This window comes from Larus michahellis, chromosome 9 (assembly GCF_964199755.1).
Source record: "Larus michahellis chromosome 9, bLarMic1.1, whole genome shotgun sequence".
NCBI lineage: Eukaryota > Metazoa > Chordata > Aves > Charadriiformes > Laridae > Larus > Larus michahellis.
The window spans coordinates 40750892-40762959 of record NC_133904.1 but is presented as its reverse complement, the minus strand read 5'-3'; the positions used below and the strand labels follow the sequence as shown (position 1 = coordinate 40762959).

Sequence of the window (12068 nt, the reverse complement as noted above, 5' to 3'; positions counted from 1 at the left end):
TCACCGATGAGGGAAAACCTGATGCTCCCCAGCCCCAGTCTGCAGGGTGTCACAGCAAGGTGTCCCTCTGGATTTTGTCTCGGTGGCTGTGCCTGGCTCTTACAGCCACACTGGGGAAGCTGCGTTCTCAATTTGAAGGGATAAATATAGACCTGCCCCTCACACTACCCCTTCACTGCAAAAGGGATTTTGCAAGCGTTAACCATGGCCCTGCCATGACTGACAAGCACATATTGACAGACACATGTGGCCATCGAAAGCCCTAGTGATTTGCTAATGTTTATTAACAGCTACACAGTCTCCCCGGGGCGGAGAGCTTGGCTTCCCCATGTAGGGCGCTGGCTGGCCTTGGTGGGGACTTGGGCGCGGGGCAGGATGCTGCGAGGGTGCTGCAAAGGGCACCAGATGCCGGGGGGGCTCGGGACGGGATCCTGTTGCGTTGAGCTCACGTCCCTTAGGAAAGCAAGTTATTTTTTGATCCGCTCCCAAACGCTGAAGTCCTGCAGGGCAGGGAGGGAAAGCAGCGTGGTTCCCCGCAGACAGGCAAAGGTCTTCATGCAGCCGTGCTCAGTCAGCCTTTTTGGGGCGTGCCACGGGGCTGGGGAGCTGTGCTGGGGAGGGGGCTGTGCCCATGGCTCCCCAGAGGCCGGGGCAACGTGGCGCTCATGATGAGGCTGGTGCCGCTGGGCTCAGCTCTGGGCTCCTGCAACGCTAATGCTCACATTTCTCTGTTTCCCACCCAGGGATGGACAGGAATGCCAGCGGCGGGGGCACAGAGGGCCAGTACAAGAGCCCCCACCAGGAGGCGGTGAGTCTTTTGGGGGCTGCTGGCCACCCTCCGAGAGGTGAGGTGGGGGCTGCTGCCAAGGACCTGCTCTGTGGCTGATAAATATAGTTACTTGGCTTTAGGAACTGCTGCTTTGTCCCTTGGGCAAAGCGTAAACACTTTGCACTGAGAGGGGAAGGGGCAGCAGGGGGTGTGGCTGGTGGTCTTGGGCAGCGAGGGGGGCTAGGACACCTGGGCATGGGCCACCCCTCTGCACACCTGGCTTTCAGCAGGAGGAAGCTGCCGTTGAGAGCTGACCTGGTCTGGGGTGAGGATGGGGGAAAGCCCCTGGCCTCCCCCAGGACACCCACGACCATCAGCACAGTGTGATCCCACCAGGGATGAACCCCAGCTTTGCTTTGCTGCTCAGAGTCACCCCAGCTGCCATGGCGGGCAACAAGCCCAGGGCTGTCCAGTGTCCTGCTGTGGCTGTGCCCCTTCCCTGCCCCAGCACGCTCCTACCCTGGCTCCTGCTGTTCCTGCTGCTCCTGCCGCCCCCTGTCCAGGTGCAAGGGACTGCTCAGAGACCAGCTCTGGCTGCAAAGCTAAAACACCTGGGAGGTGTTGCAATCCAGACCTAACCTAGCTTGTGGACCTCCACCAGAGACCTGGCAGGGGGGTCATATCGTCCTGTCCAGCTGCCCTGCACAGACCTCCCTATCCGTGGGGAGAGGCCACGACCCCTACTCCCCCTGCCTTCCCATGCTGCCGTGGAGCCCCCGTGGTCCCTCCCGGCTGGCAGGATGGGACCCTTCACTGGTTGCTGGATACGCAGCATGGCACCAGGACAGACAGAAAATTTTCCCTCCTTGCAAAATCCTTCTGTGGGGCAGAGCCATGGGGTTCCCTGGGTGAGAGGCCACGGGGGGCTGTCCCCGTGTCCCCCAACAGCTCAAAGCATCAGTAGCAGCTTCTGGGCAAGCGCTCTGCAAACAGCCTGTGTGCTGCCCTCAGTGCCTCCAAGCTGCAGCTGGTGTGAAATCCAAAGGGCTTTTCCCAAAGCAACACTGAGTCCCTCCGAGCGGCCCCGCTACTCTGGCAGTCTGAGGAAAAGTTTCCAGAACAGCTGCTGGTAGCTCTTTTATTTAATGGGGAGGAGAGTGGGAGGAAGGAAGACTCCTCCTCTTCTTCCATCACTTGCTCCTCTGTGGGTGTCCTGGCAGCTGGCAACCCCTGCACCTCCTCTCCCATGTCCCTGCTGGTGACTTGTGCTGGGGCTGCTGCTTCCCTGCCCTTCATCAGCCCTGTGTGGCACAAGGCTGTGGCCATGCAGGAACTGGCTCAGGAAGGGCTCCAGCCCGGGGTGTGGGACCCGGGCCAAGCATTGCCTTCGCTGTACAGGTGGCTGCGGGCATTTTGCCGGCAGCAGCACTCTGACACAGGCCTGCTCCCAGAAGAGTCCCACCGGGGTTTTAACCGGGTCCAACTGGGGCAGTCAAGTGGTATGGTGATGGTTTACAGATCCCCTGGGTCTGGCCCAGGCTCTCCAAGGCACAAATTCAGGCTTTGGAGTTGGTGCTCTCCCCTCGACTCTCATTGTTTTGCAGTATTTGTGTGTCTGAGCAGGGTGTAATCCCCCCCGACTTGCAGATGTTTCCAAGCCAGACTTTCTGCTCAGCTGTCGGCCACTGCCTGGCACCCCCAGGGCGACCCGTGGGATGTAAATACCTCACTTGTTGGCCCTGGCTCCAACAGGTGCCTGTGGCTGGCGGGTTTCCATGGCCCTGGGCACATACATGGGGCGATCATGCTGGTGCAGCTCTGCGGGGCCATGCTTGCAGTGGGCATGGTGGCCTTGGGTAGATGTGGCCGGGGTGGGTGAGCGTAGCCCTGAGCCGGGCAGGAGTGGCGAAGCCCTGCAGAAGCGTTTGCATTAAAGCGCAGGGAGGTGATGAACTCGTCCAGATCTCAGCATCACCCCTTCTCCCCGGCAGTACCCGGCCCAGCCCTGCCCCGAGCTCAAAGCGAGGTCTGCACCCTCTCCCACCTCGCTGCCCGCTTTCGGAGACATAGACCCTGCCCAGGTTCAAGGAGGGTTAGGTATGACTGCTCTGTCTCCTCTCAAGCAAGTCTTGGCCAGGCGCAGGTACAGAGAGATTTGTGTTCCCGAGCTCTGGACAAATGATTTTTCACCACCAAGGCAAAACACAAACTCTCGCTGCCTAGGGAGATGCTTTTCCTTGGAACTTAGTGTAATTAAAAAATAACAACACAGGGATTTCTCCAAAGACTACACACTTGCTCATATGCCAAGAAAAACAAACTGGATGACCCCTTAAATAATGCCGCCTGCTGTCATCTGTGATAGCGCAGAAAACGTGCTCTTGAGCTCTGAGGCGTTGCAGAAGCGTGGGAACAACCCCAGCCCTCCCAGCTCACAGGTTTTCTTTGGTCGTGTTCATGCAGGTGGAAAATAGATGAGTTTCTGTGAATGGCAGGACAAGGAGACAGTACCCGGTGCGATGACAGTGACGTACATGTCATGGAAAAATGGATGCTGGGATCTAAGCAATCTTAAGTCAGAACAGCCAAAACTGCCTCTCTTTAACTCAAGAGTGATGATGGGAAAATGGAAATTTGAAACATTTCCAGCTATTAAGTGCTTTTGCATTTATTTTTGGCCAATGAGATGTTCAGCTTGCATGTGGGGGTTGTGTTCTGTAACTCTTCCAGGAAAATAAGCATGAGGAGAAGGTCCAGGATCCTGACAGAGGGGAGGACAAGACCAAGGCAGACATGGGGAGCAAAACCTGGGCAGACCTGGCCGGGGAGATGAAGATGTTCCTGTGGAACCCTGAGGAGAGAACATGCCTGGGGAGAACAGCCAAGAGCTGGGGTAGGTCCTTGCTCGATCCCTGCTTTCAGGGATCATTGCCTTTTCTGCTTCACGACGGCTGCACTTGCCTGTGAACATCCTTGATAGCTTGGATTGGCCACCCCCCTCCCACATTTTCAGGGTAGATGTTTCTAACCAGCGCAATAAAGAACTAGTGAGGAGGACAAGCAGAAAACCTTGGGGAAGTTACTGTTGTTTTGGATGTCAATGTTTACTGAGAACGTAAAAGCAAAGATTTCGGGCTGCCCAGACTGTGTACTGGGAAGAAATTAAGAGCCCCACCAAGCGCGGGGGCTGCAGGTCAGTCTGCCACAGCCATGCACGCCTGCTGCCACCAGCAACCCCGCTCCTGCCTGTATAAATCAGGAGCCAACGGGGGGGTGGCTTTGGGGTCATCAGTGTCAGTGGGGGAAGAGTGCCTGGGTCGCAGGGTGGGTGTTTCGGGAGGGTTCCCACCATGGGGCCGAGCAGCCCTCCTTGCCTGCGTGCACCCTGGCTCTGGAGCGGGACGGGCTGGTCACTGTCACCCTGCAGCTTCCCGGGCTGTGACACGGTGCCCACAGCAGAGCCCACAGGTGCTATCGGGGCCGGAGGGCTGGGATGTGCCAGTGAGGAGCTTGAGCGCCCTGTCTATTTTATCCACATTCATGTGCCCTTCAAAAATTATCACTGATCCTGGAGGTGCCCCGGGTGGCTAAGAGCAGCCCATGAGCAGGGCGAGCAGTGGGGCAGGCTCAGAGACCAAGGTGCCACAGCACACGCGATGACGTCCACCTATGCAGCTCTGTTCTGAGAGCCTACAGCCCTCACAGTGGAGTGAAAATCCCCAACTTCATCCCAGCGTCAGGTGCACATTGGCACCGGTGTAAGGCTGTGAATTATCGGGGGCTGCCGCCAGCATTTACAGCCCTCAGCAGCTGGCGTTAACAACGTGCTCGCGAGCCCCGCAGCCTGCCCGTGTCCCCCACCAAGTGCTCTGGGTCTCCTGCAAAGCCTGCAGGGACAGCCAGGAGAAACAAAGGAAACTGCCCACGAGCACCGGAGGAATCTGAAAACCCACAAGCACTAGTCTAGGGCAGACCTTGAAATCCTTGTTTGCTCCCCCATGCCCTTTGCTGGCCGTGGAGGCAGCCTGGTTCTGCTGCTCCTTTGCTGGATGTGTGGGAGCAGTATGGGGGTGACAGTCCTTAGGGACATGAGTTTGGGTTTCTGGAGGCTCTGACAGGTGCTGAGAAAAGCCCAGTGAGAGGACTAACTTAGGCTGGTGTGGATGTGGCCCTGGCTGGCTACTGCTGGAAGTTATTTATTTACAGCCTCGGGGAGGGTGCAGTGTCCTCCTGTGCCCTGGGAGCATCATGGTGTCCTATGTGGCCCTGCTGCCCTATGGACACACATAGCCCCAGCTGCCCACGTGTGTGCCTACATGCCTGTACAGGAGCAGCAGGAGACAGGCATTGAAGCTACTGTGAAAATGAAATTTTCTTTTAAAATGAGAGTATTTGGAGGTGAATGGAGATGAACTTTCCCACTCTCATCTCGTGGGTGAGGAGGATGGAGCTTGCCCAGCCTGGAGCTGCTCCCCTGTGCTGGCTCTGCAGGTGTACCTCAGGGATGGGGGACTCAGGGGGCTTGGACCACCAAAATACAGGGAGCTGCTGGCCACAGGGTCAGCACTGGAGGCCCCAGCCCCTGGGAAAGGCTGCACTCCCTGCTCTGCTGGTGACAGTGCTTCCTGCTGCGTTGCAGGACACATAACAACAGGAACGACAGCAAGCACCGTGTCCCAACAAGCATCAGCTTGTCACCCCAGAGGCAGCTCCAGCCCTGCCAGGCTGGTGCAGAGGCACCGCCCCAGCACCGTTGTGGCAGGGCTGGACACTGTCCCTGCTGTGCCGCCAGCCCCAGCTATCTGCCCTGGCTCGGCCCGCAGTAGGACACGGCCCTGCAGTGGTTCCCAGCACCCCGGTCCCAGCAGAAACACGGCAGGAGCACACATCTGCGTTCCCAGGGCTCCCTCCGAACTGCCGGCATGTTTCTCCTGGGAAATGTTTGGGTTAGAGCCTCACTTTGCTTTCTGAGCTGCTGGGTTTTATTCATAGGCCGTGGCCTCTTGAGACATCCTCAGCCATCAGCCTGGTCCAGAGGAAAAACAAACCCGTTCCCTGGACGTCAGGGCTACGAAACAGGCAGTGGTGCTGCAGCCCCCGAGCGATGCTGCTCGCTTCTGTCCCAGCGCTGGGGTCCCTCTGTGCAGGTGACAGGAGTTGAGGCAGGAGCATCACCCTGCAGCCCCCATTGGGAATTTCAGACATGCTGAAGCCGCCGCATACCCTCATGTGTTACCATGCCAAGAGGGGGCATGAAGGGCAAGAGCCAAGGTTCAGATCTGTCTGTTGGAGAGAGCTGAGGCAGGTGGACACATGGACCTGGTCCTGACCCAGCTCTGGGAAGGACCATGCAGCCAAAGGGGTGCAGAGCCAAACAGCACCTGCCCCAGCCCCAGGGATGAGCAGGAAGTGTGTCTGGGTGAGACTCCCGCACCCAAAAATGCCAGGGTCTGTGTGTGGAGGAGGGCTGCAAGCTCCCACCTCCACGATGGACTCAGAGCTGCAGAGGACACCACGCTGAGCACGGCTTTGCATCCCTGCGGGACGTAGCCCGTGGGACGTGCTCTGGTTGTGTTAACAGCAACATGCCCTCTCTCTTTTGCAGGCTTGATCTTACTGTTCTACTTCATTTTCTACACGTGCCTGGCAGGAATGTTTGCCTTCTGCATGTACGTGATGCTGCTCACCCTGAGCCCCTACACACCCACCTACCGGGACCGCGTGTCTCCACCAGGTATGTACCCCAGCCAGCCCGGCCCCGGCCACCTCTGCTGGCACTTGCCCAGCCAAGGCTACCGAAATGGCATGGCAGGGACCTCGGGTAAAGCCCTGCCGGAGATGTACACTCCTAGGGCCAATCAGCCCTCCCTAACACAAGGTATTATCACTTACCTGGTGGCACTTGACAGTGCCGTAGGTTCTCTACAGAGGATCAGGTGTGTTATATAGCCCCATGTGAAGCATTCATTCTAATTATACTAATTGTTATTCTAATTATGCTAATTATTAGGCTAATTATTCTCAAGGTAAATGGGCAAGATTAGGCATTTCAAGGTGATGCACGTTCATTTCAGCTGCTGCCCCTTTATACCTCATATCTTCAAAATAAAATGCAGATCAAGAGTAGATTTGGGGGAGTCTTGGCAAGATAATGTTCAAAAACTCCTTTCCCTATGTCAGAAGCAGCAGTTTCCCTGTGTTTTCGTGCCAGTGGGGAACACGAGGCCCCCTCGCCCTGCTCCGGGCTGGGAGCTGGCTGTGTGTCTGGGAGCACGGGGGACCCCTCAGCCTCCACCTGCAGCCCCAAGCCTGTCACTTCCCTGCAGCACTGCTGAGACCCTCCATGTCTCCCATGTTTCCCGGGATATTTTGATGTGCATGGTGTTGTCTGGGTGTGAAATGGAGGTGAGGGAGCAGCGGGTTGAGGAGAGAGTTTATTTGTGAGCTGGTGCTGCTGCTCTTGTCCTTGTGCCCGGCCCCAAGCGCAGCCGCAGTGCTACCAGCGCCTGCAACACCTGCCCCAAGCCTGGCCAGCCCACCCATGTCTGCTCTAATGGGGTCTGTTTCCTTCTCCAGGAGTAATGATCAGACCATACTTGAATGGGTTCACCATTGCCTTCAACGTCTCTCAGCCCAGCACGTGGCAACCCTACGTAGACAGCATGCACCACTTCCTAGCAGGTAAGCTCTTAGGCACCCCAGGAGTCACGTCGGCAAGTTGTTTGCGTCCATGGACACAGCGCAGGGGTCTCCTCCTGGCGTGCAGATCAGCTTTCACCATCTCACAACCTCTATCTAGAAAGGGAGGCTCATAAGGTTGTCACGGGATCTTCTGTGGGAGGGAGCCTTGCTTTATCTGGTGGGACTTTCTAACTCTCTTGACGTGCAGATGTACTCTGAGAGTGTGGGTCTGTGCAGGTCTTGAGCAACATTAACGACTTTCTTGGTCCCCACCAGCTTATGACGACAAAGTTCAAGAGGAGAAGAATATTGAGTGCATCTCAGGACAGTACTTCATCCAAGGGGGCAACGAAAGTGAGGAGAAGAAGGCCTGCCAGTTCAAGCGCTCACTGCTGCAGAATTGCTCTGGCATTGAGGACCCAACATTCGGCTACTCTAAAGGCCAGCCCTGCATCCTGCTGAAGATGAACCGGGTACAGAGAAACCCGGTCGTCTTAATTCCTTCCTTCAGCGCATCCCAGTGTGAGAGAGTAAAGAAGATGCAGGGACTGAAACTCCTCCGCATCTCAGGCCCAGGGAAAAAGGGAACTAGAATCCCAAAATCTGCTGTCTCACACCTGCTAGAAAACATAAAAAAGAAACACTACAAAACTTGCTTGATTTTATTTCTGAGGCCTTGGAGGGTCTTGTGCCAGGCCCCATGTGGGAGGAACTGAGCTTTAGGGCTACACCCCAGACCTCATTCTCTTCATAATGGGAATTTAAAGAATCGAGTTTATTTGAAATCTAATAGCATGGTGGCTCGGCGCACACTGCTGGGAAAATAAATGTGAGGGAGTGTGTGAGCTGCGTGGGGAAGTGGCTGTATGGCTCCAGGGAGTCCAGGCTCTCTGGATGCTCTGCTCTCCCTCCGCTCTCAGGCACCAATCCTGCCCTCAGGTGCGGGCGAGCTGCACCTCACGGGGTGGCAGATCCTGCTTCTGGGGACATATAACTCCTGTCCTCAGCAACATGACTGGCACATAGAAGAGCTTATGCCCTGGAGAAGGGAGGCAGCACGCACTCGGCGCTGCATTTCATACAAGCATAGATGTCTCTTGTTTTTGCAGATCATAGGCTACCGCCCTGGTGCTGGGGTTCCTGTGAGCGTGGACTGCAAAGTGCAGGTACTGCTTCCGTTTGTGCTTAGGAGTGTGGTGTGTAGAAAGCCAAATGTCTCCCTCTGATGGACCCCACCAATATCTGTCCTCATTTCAGCCCCAAATGCTCACAGGACCCAGCGCTGGCAATGCCTCTGGGTGCAAGTCGGGGCTGATCTGCTGAGAACAACAGAGGTCACCAGCCTCCTGCTTCCCAGCCTGGTCCTCACCCTCCAAGCACTTACCAGCTCCTGCCAGCCTCACCGGCAGCGCTCCGCTCATCCCCTGAGGGCAGGCTGGGTGCCAGGGTGCCAGCTAGAGCCTGGAGCTGGGAGGGAAGAGGCAGGAGATGCTCACATCCATCCCCACCTGCTCAGCAGGACCGTCAGTCCTGGGGAGCACCCTGCAAGCCAACAGCAATAGGGTGAAGGAAGGGCTCCCACTCCCCCAGCAGCAGCTGAATCATACCCTTAGAGAGCAATAAAGCAGGAGGCAAGTGCAGGGAGGGATCGACAGGCAGCAAATTCTGTAACCTTCGCCCGTGCCTTAATAGCACCATTATGCCCTCGCTTGCTGCAGCAGCAGCTGGCTGCCACAGCAAACACGCTGCATGCAGGCAGGCAGGGACAGCTGAGCCCTAATGAGGATTTGCAAGAGATGTCTTTAATAAAGCTCCTTCACCTTACTCTGAAGGAAGCATATTTTGTGTCCCATGCCCTTTATTTTTTTTCCAATCACAGAAAGGCAATGAGAGCGATCTCAGGTCGGTGGACTTCTACCCTGGAAACGGGACCTTTGATCTCATGTATTATCCCTACTACGGCAAGATCACTCACGTAAGTAAGGGCTCTGGCATCTTTGTTACATCTCCTTGGGAAGGAGAGGGCAGGAGCTGCTGAACAGGGTACAGATGTGCTTTCTGGTTATTTTGGGCAGATGCAGGCAGGAGGGAGGCCACGGGCACTGGGATTACAGCGCTCTATTTCTGTCTCTGACAAACTGCGGCAAATCCTTGGGGACTCCGGTTGCCCCTTGCCAGCAATAGGAATGCATACATTTATCATCTGGAGACGAAGACTGGCTTTGCTAACTCCCAGAGAAGGTCTCAACACCAGCATTTTCCCAGGGCGTTGGGAAGTCAGGGGTTAGGTGACACAAGAGGGAAAGGAGGGGGCTTCTGTCAAAGCTATGACAAAACCACTTCAGGCTGGGTGGCTTAAAACAGAGCAGTCCAACATCGGTGGCTCCTTCTGAACATGCTGCCAGCACTGCATTGGTCTGCGCTGGGCTGGACAGCATTAGGAGGTAACGCACCTTCACAACAAAAGCCAAAATGGAAGATGAGGCAGGCACAAGACTCCTATTGTCATACTGCTGCTGGCTGAGGATGAGTAACAGCCCCAGACACCAGGTCTGCATGTCCTTTGAGCACACAGTCTGAGGAACACCACGTATTTCTTATTACAAGCCATAGGTCAGTTCAGAATAGCAGAAAGTATTTGAGAGTCCCATCACCTGGTGCTGCTTGTCCTGGCTCATCAATCCAAGAGGCACGGTGCAGTGTAAAACCTCAACGTGATCCTGTCCCTCTGAGGCACAGGCACAGAAAGGCTCAGCTTCAGCATTCCGAGGGACCAGGATGGACATCAGGCAAACGCACTCAGGCGCCTGGGAACCGTGAACCTATTACTAATGATTTTTACTGAACACGAAAGCACTACCTGCTTTTCTGCTCCTTCAAAAATTACACTTAAATCTCCCTTCTTTTCAGGTCAACTATACGTCCCCACTGGTGGCTATGCACTTTACAGATGTGAAAAAGAATTATTTGGTCCATATTCAGTGCCGTCTGAATGGGAAAGGTATTATCAATGACGTTAACAGCGACCGCTTCCTGGGCCGAATCATCTTCACACTCCGCATTGGAAAGTAGCCACGGCAAACACTGGGCACTTAGCTTAAGTCAATCAGAGGCTTTTTCCTTTTTAAAGCATAAAGCCAGCATTTTTTCTGCTAGGAAAAACAGGCACATGGAGATTTTCATTAATTTATTTTTGTTCATAGTTAGGAAACAAATGAGATACAATGGAGCATGGAACCACATTTTTCATCATCTGATGTAAATCATTATTAGTAAAAATTGAAAGTTATTCCTGGGCAGAGAACCTGTAAAAGCATTTCAGTTTTGATTAAAAAAACCTTCTGGTATCTGAACACTATTTTCATAAGGTCTTTTACGAGTGACCCCTGAGGAATGCATTTTTCCTGGCTTTAATCTTTACCATAGTTTTATGTGCATTTCTCAGGCAAAAGCTAACAAGAGGGTAGTTTATTAGCACTATTCTTGTTAAAATAATAAACAGCAAAAATTCTGGATTATGCCTGCTATGACACAGTTAAAAAGTGAAAATAGCAGCTCTCAAAATGCCTCCTAGAATCTTCGGCACCAGGAGCATCTTGACTACAGCATTTTACGCAGCTTGCTCAGCACACCCAAGGTGTTGGAGCAAAGGCGATGTAGACAATCATTTACCCTTGAACCTTTCCAACTGTTCCTTTCTGAAGCGGGAAGATTAATGCATTTCTCCCTCCTCCTCCTCACTCCAGTACTTCTCCCTGCCCCAGGAATCCTCATCAAGTCTATTAGGCTGGGACAAGTGAAAGGAGCTCTTCTCTCCCTGTCACAGTCTGCAGGTTGATGGCTCCGCCTTCCCCTGTTCAGGCACAGAAATGCCAGTGAAAAGTGTTAGACCCCCCCCAAATATTTCAGGCCTGTTCTTCCCTGTTCCAGAGAGGTCACAGCTATAACACTGCAGAAAACCGCAGGGAAACGCTTAGTTGTTTCACCATTGAGGGGTCAATGCTGGTATTAGTGAAAGCATCAATTTATCACCCTGAAAGGCCATGAGGCACACTCGCCCTGTTCAGAGCGGAGTGCTGCTAACTGGTGCAACCTCTGCTGTGCGGGCCCGAGAGGGTACGGCCTTTGGCTTCGACAAAGCTGAAATAACACTCTGCATGTTACGAGCTATGAGAACATGGCAGGACAGGACAGCCTAGGATCACGTACTAGTTGGAAAGCACACTTACTAAAATTACTGACTGAACAAGTGCATTATGGTATGTTTGTCCTACATCCTAGTCCAGGTACTTAATCTGCCATCATTTCCTGATCTATGTAAGTCTCTAAGAAGCCATTTTTGGTATTAAAAATAAAGTGACTACAGTAAAATTAACTCTACGGTACCATTCTTAAAACACTGGTGTAAGAGATGCAGTTTGTGACTTTGCCTGCCTGTGCTGGCCAGTTGAGGGGGGGACTGAATTTCAAAGCAGCACATAACGTGATCCTGGAATTTTGATTAACTTTCTAGGGCCAAAGTGTTCAGAAGCCCAGTACAATGAGACTCACTATATGCTAAGCAGGAAAAACAACCATTTGGCAAAAACTATTTATTAAGAACTGTTAAAAACCTGAA

General features: G+C 54.0%; 1 protein-coding gene across 1 annotated transcript; it reads left to right on the top strand.

Moving 5' to 3' along the window:
* Positions 1-307: 307 nt before the first annotated feature.
* Positions 308-11825, top strand: ATP1B4 (ATPase Na+/K+ transporting family member beta 4). The gene is made up of 9 exons (XM_074601930.1): positions 308-549; positions 744-808; positions 3500-3662; positions 6375-6503; positions 7346-7450; positions 7727-7923; positions 8560-8616; positions 9330-9425; positions 10361-11825. Exons 2-9 carry the CDS (start codon positions 746-748, stop codon positions 10520-10522), a joined length of 972 nt encoding a protein of 323 aa, XP_074458031.1. The 5' UTR covers positions 308-549; positions 744-745; the 3' UTR covers positions 10523-11825.
* The last annotated feature ends 243 nt before the right edge of the window (positions 11826-12068 follow it).